The 11,947-nt window shown below is 43.8% G+C and overlaps 1 protein-coding gene across 1 annotated transcript; it reads right to left on the bottom strand.

Moving 5' to 3' along the window:
* Positions 1-824: 824 nt before the first annotated feature.
* LOC115179667 (ubiquitin-protein ligase E3A-like) lies at positions 825-10,428 on the bottom strand. Its single transcript, XM_029741328.1, has 12 exons — positions 10,114-10,428; positions 9,313-9,357; positions 8,525-8,763; positions 7,672-8,351; positions 6,986-7,552; positions 6,667-6,811; positions 6,269-6,474; positions 5,868-6,032; positions 5,535-5,690; positions 5,376-5,449; positions 5,013-5,156; positions 825-2,999 (listed from the first exon to the last, which is right to left on the bottom strand). The coding sequence occupies exons 1-12, from the start codon at positions 10,179-10,181 to the stop codon at positions 2,879-2,881; spliced, it is 2,610 nt and encodes an 869-aa protein (XP_029597188.1). The 5' UTR covers positions 10,182-10,428; the 3' UTR covers positions 825-2,878.
* Positions 10,429-11,947: the final 1,519 nt, after the last annotated feature.

Raw genomic sequence — 11,947 nt, 5'->3', positions numbered from 1 at the left:
TCTGGTGAGGACCTGCCTTACAACAGGTCTACAAGCCCTCATCCAGCCTATTGCAGACAGTCTGAGCACTGATGGAGCGATTGTGCGTTCCTGGTGTAACTCGGGCTGTTGTTGTTGCCATCCTGTACCTGTCCCGTAAGTGTGATGTTCGGATGTACCGATCCTGTGCAGGTGTTGTTACACATGTTCTGCCACTGAGAGGACGATCAGCTGTCCGTCCTGTCTCCCTGTAGCGCTGTCTTATGCGTCTCACAGTACGGACATTGCAATTTATTCCCCTGGCCGTATGTGCAGTCCTCATGCCTCCTTGCAGCATGCCTAAGGCACATTCACGCAGATGAGCAGGGACCCTGGACATCTTTCTTTTGGTGTTTTTCCAGAGTCAGTAGAAAGGCCTCTTTGGTATTCTAAGTTTTCATAACTATAACCTTAATTGGTTCATTGAACAAGCATGGGAAACAGTGTTTAAACTTTTACAATGAAGATCTGTGAAGTTATTTGGATCTTTACAAATTCTTTGAAAGACAGGGTCCTGAAAAAGGGACATTTCTTTTTTTGCTGAGTTTAGTTATTTGTACTGCTTGTTTGATAGGTTTAAAGTGATACCAAAAGGTTTTTATTTTGTAATAAATACAGATTATCCAAAATTGGTCTGTATTTGAATCCAAAAGATACTGGTAGTTGAATTTTGCTGCTGGTGTGCTTTTGAAATGTCTAGGTCAGTTGCAATGGACATTATGGTTTACTATCATTTCCAAGTCATTTTCACTTAAACTCAGAGTGTACTGTACTTGTTAAAACTAAGAAGCTTAAACTGTAAAATCAAATGCAAACGTATTTATTTGAACTTTCAGTAATATGTTCTCTCTTTTCAGAGGTTGAACAACTCAGCTCTTTTAAGCCAATGGACTGAATGTATGGTGTTGAATAAATTAACATGTCTTGATTAACTTCACGAGACAGTAAAAAAGTGGAAAAGTACTTCAGAATCATAAATGACACATACAATGTTCAAAAGTCTTACAAATCCATCTGTTCGCATGTTTAAATGAACTCTTCACCAAGTACAAGTTGGAAAAAAGCAGTCACTTTTATTTAGCATGTTTTCACAACACTTGATTTTAAGCCTTTTTATCAATTACATTTTTTTTTAAAAGGTAACAGTTAATTCAAACCAACCTATAAACTGACTGCTTCCATTCCAAGACCAGGGTGAAAGTTTTCCATTCTCTGGGCCCTGGAGTCCTTTTAAATGTACAGGCGAGCAGCAACTTCAGCAGTACAAAACAGAGATACAAATAAATGAGGTACAGCAGAAACCCAAAGAAGCGATGGAGGGGAAGGCTCAGGCCACAATATCTGAAATATATTTGTTGGGGCAGGTTCTTCACAAGCAGCCGAGCACCGTTGTTAAGTGGCATTACTGCGAGCTGACTGACTGCTTACGCCCCGACAGACTGAAAGACGGCATCAGGATTCAGGATCCATTGACAAGCCTAGGCAGTGATTACATCCCTATGGAATTGTCCAGAAACTTAAAGACAAAGAAACAAATCAACTGTTTACTGTGCCAGTGCTGAAGGAATTTTCACAGCTAGCTTTTCCAAATCAAAAATTAACAATTTAAAAAAGGTCTGTCGTAAGTTATTTTCTACCCGGAGACAAATCTAGATCGCTGAAGAGGATCACTGGAGAGCTAAGATTTGTAAGTAATACTTGGCAAATGTCTATAGACATTTCATTTAGTACAAAATGCCTGGATTCTAAAAGGAAGATGCCCTAGCTAAACCTGGGACATATTTGGGGTTGGTCTTCTAGAAGTGTAGACAACCAGAATAAATGCTATTCTGATTATATAAATGTACTGAGGATTACAATATAATACCGGTTAGACAAGGGCAACACAGGAAGACTTTAGAAAAAAAATATTTGAGAACAATCATGTACTTGTGGCCAAAAAAAATTAACATTCTGAAAATGTCTAAGTGCACTTACAACAGCTCCGACAAAGTTTCAGTCTACTCTCAGTGCTCCAATGGTGAAAATAATGGTATGTGTCCCAAATGGCACCCTAATGGGCCCTAGTCAACAGTAGAACAATAGATAGGGAATAGGGTGTCATTTAGGACAGATGGTCAAGGTAAACATTTTCTGAAGATGCTGTCTGAATGAAATTACTTCCCAAGTCCCAAACACTTCCATAAAAAACGGAGTCTGGTTCGATTGGCTAAATAATATGGAAGGTGTGTGTGTGGGGGGGGGGGGGGGGGGGGGGGGGGGGGGCAGGACATCATATACACTCCAAGAGCTCACGGTTTCCCTCGTCACATCAGCATCTGACTACAGCGATGCTACCGAACGATCGCAAAGTAACAGACTGCAATGAATGAATGGATGCAGCCTTTTCTGTCTCACAAATGGTAAAAGGTTTCTACATTGTCATTGCCACAATCCAGATTATTAAATAATCCCAGCCCTCCCCTTTCCCAACAAAAAAAGGTGTTAATCCAGTCAAGCATCAAAATAACCGATTTCAACCTTAAAATAAATAGTAAGGGGAAAACAATCCTCTGTACATAATCAAATAAGATAAAAGATGTGTTCAGAACACATTCACACAACGTGGGAAAGGAAACGTACGTTTGATCACATGAAGTTCAATGAAGCTGCTCCAAGAGATCGGGGCGCTGGCACGGACAAACTCGACTACTAGAGCGCTCTACCTTTAGATGAACCATTGTGTTGATTTTCGGATTTTCTCATCTCGAATCTTAAACGATTTTGTGTTGGTTGGTGATCTTTCGTTTATTTTTTTCTGATATGGGGGAAGGAGGGAGATTGTGAAAAGGAGTCCTTTTTCAGTGTGGCAGCCATGGCATCAGAGCATGCCAAACCCTTTGGCATAGAGGATGGCTTTGAGCAGTCTCTCTCTCAGCTTCTCCTTGGTGTCGTACTCTGGGAGCAGCAGCACGTTGAAGCAGGTGTGAGATGTGGGTAACCTGCAGAAAGGGGCAGAGGAGAGGGAAGGGGTCAAAGTCCATTCCAATTGCTAAGGTCAACAGGCCATTCATTTGAAATGGGATTACCTTGAAGTTCCACTGTAATCTGAAGCCAATTCATCAATTTCCCCTCAAACCAAATGCATGCAAAGTACATGGTTATATATATATATATATATATATATATATATATATATATATATATATATATACACACACACATATATAACCATGTATATACATAACCATATATATACACACACACACATACTGCTCAAAAAAGTAAAGGGAACACTAACAACACATCCTAGATCTGAATGAAAGATATAATCTTATTAAATACTTTTTTCTTTACATAGTTGAATGTGCTGACAACAAAATCACACAAAAATAATCAATGGAAATCCAATTTATCAACCCATGGAGGTCTGGATTTGGAGTCACACTCAAAATTAAAGTGGAAAACCACACTACAGGCTGATCCAACTTTGATGTAATGTCCTTAAAACAAGTCAAAATGAGGCTCAGTAGTGTGTGTGGCCTCCATGTGCCTGTATGACCTCCCTACAATGCCTGGGCATGCTCCTGATGAGGTGGCGGATGGTCTCCTGAGGGATCTCCTCCCAGACCTGGACTAAAGCATCAGCCAACTCCTGGACAGTCTGTGGTGCAACGTGGCGTTGGTGGATGGAGCGAGACATGATGTCCCAGATGTGCTCAATTGGATTCAGGTCTGGGGAACGGGCGGGCCAGTCCATAGCATCAATGCCTTCCTCTTGCAGGAACTGCTGACACTCCAGCCACATGAGGTCTAGCATTGTCTTGCATTAGGAGGAACCCAGGGCCAACCGCACCAGCATATGGTCTCACAAGGGGTCTGAGGATCTCATCTCGGTACCTAATGGCAGTCAGGCTACCTCTGGCGAGCACATGGAGGGCTGTGCGGCCCCCCAAAGAAATGCCACCCCACACCATGACTGACCCACCGCCAAACCGGTCATGCTGGAGGATGTTGCAGGCAGCAGAACGTTCTCCACGGCGTCTCCAGACTCTGTCACGTCTGTCACGTGCTCAGTGTGAACCTGCTTTCATCTGTGAAGAGCACAGGGCGCCAGTGGCGAATTTGCCAATCTTGGTGTTCTCTGGCAAATGCCAAACGTCCTGCACGGTGTTGGGCTGTAAGCACAACCCCCACCTGTGGGCGTCGGGCCCTCATACCACCCTCATGGAGTCTGTTTCTGACCGTTTGAGCAGACACATGCACATTTGTGGCCTGCTGGAGGTCATTTTGCAGGGCTCTGGCAGTGCTTCTCCTGCTCCTCCTTGCACAAAGGCGGAGGTAGCGGTCCTGCTGCTGGGTTGTTGCCCTCCTACGGCCTCCTCCACGTCTCCTGGTGTACTGGCCTGTCTCCTGGTAGCACCTCCATGCTCTGGACACTACGCTGACAGACACAGCAAACCTTCTTGCCACAGCTCGCATTGATGTGCCATCCTGGATGAGCTGCACTACCTGAGCCACTTGTGTGGGTTGTAGACTCCGTCTCATGCTACCACTAGAGTGAAAGCACCGCCAGCATTCAAAAGTGACCAAAACATCAGCCAGGAAGCATAGGAACTGAGAAGTGGTCTGTGGTCCCCACCTGCAGAACCACTCCTTTATTGGGGGTGTCTTGCTAATTGCCTATAATTTCCACCTGTTGTCTATTCCATTTGCACAACAGCATGTGAAATGTATTGTCAGTCAGTGTTGCTTCCTAAGTGGACAGTTTGATTTCACAGAAGTGTGATTGACTTGGAGTTACATTGTGTTGTTTAAGTGTTCCCTTTATTTTTTTTGAGCAATATATATATATACATACACACACACACACACACACACACACACACACACACACACACACACACACACACACACACACACACACACACACACACACACACACACACGCTAGTTGCATGTTTCCAAAGTGATGTGAGTGAGCTCTGTGGGCTGCAGAAGGAAGACATCCTCACCTGTCTGTGTCGGGGCCGTTCTTGGCGATGATCATCTTGAGCTTTCCCAGGCCTCCGACAGGGGCTCTGTCTGTGCCCGTGGTGAACTGCAGGAACAGCCTCTTCTGCTCCTCAGCAAACGAGTGCAGCGTCTCCCAGAACTCCCTGGTGGGTGAAGTACAGACAAGGCTTTATATTAGTGTCATATTCAGGGTTTTGGGTCACTGTCCCTGATGTCAGCAGCAGATCAAATCGTTGAATTTCAAAAATGTTTGGACTGTCCTTTCTCCAGTCATGTCCCTTTTGAAATAATGGTCCATCACCTCCACACACACACACACACACACAAACACACACACACACTAAAATAAAGCAATCCCTTACTTAATGATGCGTGAATCTCTGCTGTAGCCACCATCGTATTCTGTCGTTTCTTCAAGTGCTTGAAAGTCTAGGTTCTGTGTGTGATATGGAGTTAAAATCATATTTAAAAATCACTAAAAAATAAATACAAACGACTAAATTCTCTTTTCTACAGCTTACCCTGCTTCCACAGATGAGCAGCTCGATTTCCTCTGGCCGGAATAAATATTTCAGCGGGGACTCGTTGGTGACCATGTGAAAACCTCTTCTGAAGGCTTTGAACTGCTTCTCAACGCTCTTATTCAGCATGTACTCTGCATACTGAGCTACAAACTCCTGTCGACCACAAGATGAAACAACGCCATGATTCTCTGGACGGAACGCTACCTCATACTCTATTCAACCCCACTGGTCAAATAAGCTACATCTAAAATAGAAAAACCCTAATAATTAAAATGTCTAAAAGCATGATTTTGAGTGAAATCATTTTCTCCACAAATTCTTGAAACTCACTTTTCTGTTCTCGTTGGTGACTGGAATTTGATCACCATTTTCCCTTAAGTCGTACATGAGGGGGTTTCCGAACAGGTCCGTCTGGGATATCTGGAAGGTGATCATCATGTCCTCCTCCACACTACCCTCGTACTCTAACAGCTCCTTCAGACTCTGGTACAGAACCTGCACACAGACAACAGGACACAGGGGAGAGCAGACAGAAACACGTTATCAATAACACCTTCCTACATACCACCATTTCAATGGTATTTAGATGTTAAAGTCTATATTGCCCTGAAATAAATTGCTATGTAACGCCATAGCCTACAGCCATGTCACAGCACAAAGGTTTAAATACCACTCTGGAGATGAAAATCATTAAGCTAATTTTATTAATAAACAGGACTTCAAATACTAACCGGATTGGAGTCTGCGAGGTCCCGGAAGGTTCCTTTCTTGCCCATGAGCTTTCTGTAGACCACCATGGGGAAGTGAACGTCCAGGATGCAGTTGTTGTAGATGGCCAGGCCAAGGACGATGCCGATCAGCGTGAACTGACCCTCGTTCTCAAACGACGACGGGTTGAACCAGAACATCTTGGTGCGCTCGTCGTACGCAAACATTCCTGAGGAGAAGGAAGCCGTGTTAAGGACAAGGATCAACCTTCACAATATACAACACAAACCAACCACATCCACTGCAGTAACGACGAGGACCTTTATAAAACACAACAGCAACACAAATCAACCACATCCAATCCCAGTCTCAGAGTGACGGTTCAGCAACGTGTCGACCGACTGACGACTTGGTTTCTCACCAATATCTGGATTGAAGATCTCCTCCACGACGAGCTGAAAGAACTCTTTGGAAACCCCTCCTTCATCTACACCTTGCTCTCCTTCAAACTCCACATACAGCTGCTTCTTCAAGTCTGCAGGATTCTCCATGGCGATCATCTCAAGCTAACAGCAAGAACAGAATTAAAAGAATGATCTAAGACTAGTGTGCGGAATATAGTGGACACTCTCTCCAGTCAATACAAACACCACTCCAATGCTTTTAAATCCTTGAGGGGGAGTAGACGAAACAAGTGCACACTTCGGGGTGGGAGAAACTAAACAGGGCCTTGGACTTACCCTGACGAGGGCATCATCGATGATGTGGTCTCGGCGTACTTTAAGCCTCAGGTAGGGGTTGAGCTGCTGTCCCTGCACCAGGCTGTAGAGTACTGTGATGCGTCGCTCGCTGTACATGCGGATGCGGTTGTCGTAGTACAGGCCCAGGTTCTTGGTCACGGCGTTGAGGATGAACGGACACGTCATGAAGGAGAACTTGTTCTCTGTCTCCACTTTAAAGAACGTGTAGTCCTTGTCCATCTCTAGGACTTCATTCAGGGGCTCGTTGACAAACTCCTGGAAGGGGATGAGGGGCCGCCGGCTGTCGGACGTCCGGATGGTAAGCTCAGTCTCCAGGGGGTCCACCCGGGGGCCCTTCTTGTTTCTCCTCTCCTCGCCCAGCAGCTCCTGCAGCGTCAACTCGCTGGACTCAGGGATGGGCTCCTCGTCCTCCTCTTCGTTGTGCTCCGTGTCCACCTCCCCTCCCATGACATTTGCATAGTAGACGATCTTCAAGCACTTGGTGGCTGCCACCACTGCATCGTCGTCGTTCACCAGGTTGCGGCTGTTGAACTCATTGCTGACCACCTTAGTAATTAAAATAACAATACATTTAATTTGTATAGTGCTTTTCATTACAGAGGAATCCCATAGCTCTATGTAGGCCGAAAAAAAGAAAAGACAAAATACCAAGAGAATCTAGCTACCTTGTAGGTGATGAGCTGCTGGAAGGTCTCCATTATGCGGTGGATCTGCTCAGCACTGTAGTGAGACCACAGGCGGGCCAGCTTGGCCAGCGCGGGTAGGGGCAGCTTGCTCATGGCCCTGCAGAACTGGGGCAGGGCGATCTCCAGGTAGTCTGGGCTGTGGAGGTTACTGTTCTCCATCACCACCACAAACAAGTTCAGGTAGTTGGGGTCCCGGGAGTAGACGTTGTGGTACGTCAGGTCACATTCCACGTTGGGCGACAGGTAGACCAGTGCGTTGAGGAAGGCAGCTTCGATCTTATCGTTGGACAGCAGTCTCTGGTAGACCCTCCTGACAGCGTCGATGTCCACAGACACCTCGTCAGGACCCAGCTTCCCCACATCATTGTCCCCTGATGCAGCACCGTCTAACCGGGATGAGGAACCGGGCGAGTCCTCTTCCATAGCAGCAGCGGAGCAGGCGGCCGCTTCCTCCTCGTCCTCGTCTTTGTCCTCATCCTTGCTCTGGAGGGACTTGAGCTCCTCCTTGGTGGGTGGTTTGGACCGGCGGAAACTCTGCACCAGACCCTCTGCGCTGGAGAACACCCGTCCTATGACCCGGATCAGAGGGGAATAGTCCTCCTTCTCTCCACACATGTGTAGGATCTGATACACTTTCTCCTCTGTTAGGTAATTCACATCTGGAAAACATCAATGTAATACAGTTAATTAATGCAGCATATGTAATATCCAGTTATGGCTAAAAAGTTAACCGTTTCAGTTAAGATCGACAGTCTGATTCTGAAATTCTGCACTACAATTGAAACACTCCGAAAAGTATTGATGCACGAATGAGTCACTTATGCCAACACACCTTTGAAGTCGTCCCTTACACAATGGTTCATTGTGGTGCCTTTCTTGGAGGGGTGTGGGTCGCACAGTTTGGCATTGATCTTGTACAGCTCCAGGGCCTTGACGGCGGCTGCATTGTTGTCCAAGCGGTTGGAGCCCCGGGACGAGGAGCACCACGCGTTCGAGCAGGAGTCATTTCCACAGCCCTCCGTTAACTGGTGGTAGTAGCGCTCTATTAGATGCTTGGCGGCTGCTCGCTTCCTGAATTGGAGGCCGTTCAGATTGGAAGCATGGAGAGTTATGAAACTCATGGCTGCAAGTCTCAATCAAAACAGCACTGAAATCAGTCTTATCAACATCCAAAGTGGTAAACATTAAAAAAAACTAAAAACAAAGGGAACTTAATGTCATTTATAAATAGCAATGTGGTCTACATTGGAAATGAGATAAGCCCCTAAACATTTAAAAAAAAAAAGTGAATTTTCATTGGGAACTTGTGGACTCAGCATCCACTGTGTGCCTGCTCTTGTCAGCAGACCATGCAGGAGGGATGGTGTGTGGAAGCCAAAGAGGAAAATTATTAATATGAAGGTGCATGGATGGTGACAATTTGATAGAATGATTGTGTACATTCATTGGTTAGTGAAAGGAGGGAGATATTAAATATTAGCATTCCATAGATCGAGAACATTCCATAGATAGAACATGTTAATTAACTGAGGTAGGTGACTAAATTAACTTACTGTACTGTAGCCAGCTACTGTATGTTAATCACATAATGACATGACTGACAACTTAAAATAAACTTACATTCGGCTTGCTTCAGTGTTTTCTATGTGAGACTCCTCTTGTATTCTAAACAAACAAACAAACAAACACATCAAGAGCATAGGTCAGGAATATGTAGCTAAATCTGTTGACAGAACCATCTAGCCTACCTACTACAGCTAGCTATAGCAGAGAAATTAACTAACCTGTCTAGTGAGTGAAACGAATTTTACTACTATAGTGTTAGTTAGTTGTTTTGGCTATCAGTAAGTGAACACTAGTTAATCTTAGGTTAATGTAAACATTTCTGACTGATGATGAAATGGCTATAGGAACAGCGACTATAAATCTGCTAAGACCGACACAAGTAGCTAACGTTGACTAGCTAGCTAACGCAGACAGAGTGATGACCGTGCAGCTTGCTTGCTAAGTAGCTAGGCAAAGTCGTTCAGGTGATAAGACAGCCGATAATACAACAGTGAGATAACGTTTTAGGTAACATAGTTACAATTCAGCAATACATCGTCGTAACTGTACGTTAACGTGAAATCAGAACAGAAAACGAACTAGCTACCTAACAGTTATGTTAATAACTAACTAAGTAGCATTACTAGCTAGCCAACTAGCGGTTGCTAAATTCACTTTTCAGGCCTAGCCTAGCTAGAGGGCTACGTTAACTAGCTACCTACATAACTGAAAATCTGCAGGAATGTTGCACGTTTACTTCATTTTACATGTCAGTTACATAGCCAGAAACCAGGAGTTGGGAAACATTGTATTGCTAAGATACAAAAACATGCATCCTTCTCCAAACCACGACACTCTATTTATCTCCATGCCGACCTGTCGTATCCTCCTGCAGGGGATGTCTCGGCCTGTGGTAGCTCACAGTCCCTCTCGTCGGAATTCATACGAGACGTTCTCCCGCAGTTGCTCGTGATCCTGTGTAACTGTATGAATGAACACTTTCTCCACAGGTTGGATAAATTTTCAACAAAACGTTATGTTACTGCTAAAGGCTCTTGACGGTGATGGGCGATTTTATTGAATAAGGAACTTCATTTAAGGCCTATTTCATGCTCTAGTCTCTGTTTGGTGTTTACAGCCATCTTGACTTCAACAACCCGACCAGGGGACACGTCCCAGAATGCAATGTTGCGGTCGGAATGGTTTGTTCAAAAGCCTTTTCCCTCACTGTCGAGCTCAGTTCAGTCATTGAGCTACTGCAAAAATAGTGCAGCCTTTGTATGCATGTTACAAACGCCTCCAAAATACATAGCTGTCCCTATTAAAATTGTGGCTATCAAGTGTTCCTTGAGTCAGGCAACCCGGGTTCCGCCATGAATTACTACACTGGTGTCAGAAGTGGGATACATGTACTAACATTTTCATTCTTAAACGTCTAAGCTGGGGGGGATATAATATTTTTGTTTAATTATTTGATAAAATATAGAATTTGGCCTTTACTACTATAGCCTATAGAAACGCATTGAATAACACATTCATAAAATGGCAAAAAATACAGTAAAAAAATAAATCAGAAGAAATAAGTTTTTGAAGTGTGTCCAATATATAATAGATAAGAAAGCTCATGAAATATATATAATTTTTGTTACTTAGATTAACGCATTGACTCTAGGGTATAACCAGTGATGTTGAGACTCGTGCCCTTCCACAGATCCTGCTTCTTCTTTATTATTTCCATATTATTATTATTACATTGATACAGCCAGGCATAATTCCATACATTACCACTGTAAATGATCTTTACTTTCTCAAGTAGGCCTAAATTACATGCAATTGAAGATGTTGATAATCACTTTTACAGAAATCACACTAAATATTATCACGTGTTCATGGTTGGGCCAAAAGTGAATCGTCTTCATTTCTGGAACGAGGTCTTGCAGAGTGACGTCGATCTTGAAAAGATTAGGAAACATAAAACACAAGATGTTAGTGCTGATTTGACCCGTGATGATAACTGTAATTACAATGGCGATATTAATTAATGCTTTAAACCTACTGGAACCTACTTTTGCCTGAGTTGAGCCCCATCCCGCAACAGCAGATGCAGCATAAAAACCGTAAACACTGGAAATAAAATAATGATTTGAAAGTGACCTATCTGCATCAGATATACGCTGCAGTTCTGACTTTTCTCTAAATAGTTACATTATGGAACATGTATCCCCACATTATGGAACATGTATCCCCAACACTAGACAGGAAGATATTTAATAAACACTAAACAAAAATATAAACGCAACATGTAAAGTGTTGGTCCAATGTTTCATGAGCTGAAATAAAAGATCCCAGAAATGTTCCATATGCACAAAAGGCTCATTTCTCTCAGATTTTGAGAACAAATGTGTTTACATTCCTGTTAGTGAGCATTTCTCCTTTGCCAAGATAATCCATCCACCTGGCATATCAAGAAGCTGATTAAACCGCACGATCATTACACAGATGCAGATGTACTGGGGACAATAAAATGTCACTTTAAAATGTGCAGTTTTGTCACATAACACAATGCCACAGATGTCTCAGGTTTTGAGGGAGTGTGCAATTGGCATGCTGACTGCAGGAATGTCCACCAGAGCTGTTGCCATAGAATTTAATGTTCATTTCTCTACCAAAAGCCGCCTCAAACGTTGTTTTAGAGAATTTGGCAGTACGT

The sequence above is a fragment of the Salmo trutta genome, chromosome 39 (genome assembly GCF_901001165.1).
Source record: "Salmo trutta chromosome 39, fSalTru1.1, whole genome shotgun sequence".
NCBI lineage: Eukaryota > Metazoa > Chordata > Actinopteri > Salmoniformes > Salmonidae > Salmo > Salmo trutta.
This window is presented reverse-complemented; position numbering and strand designations above follow the sequence as displayed.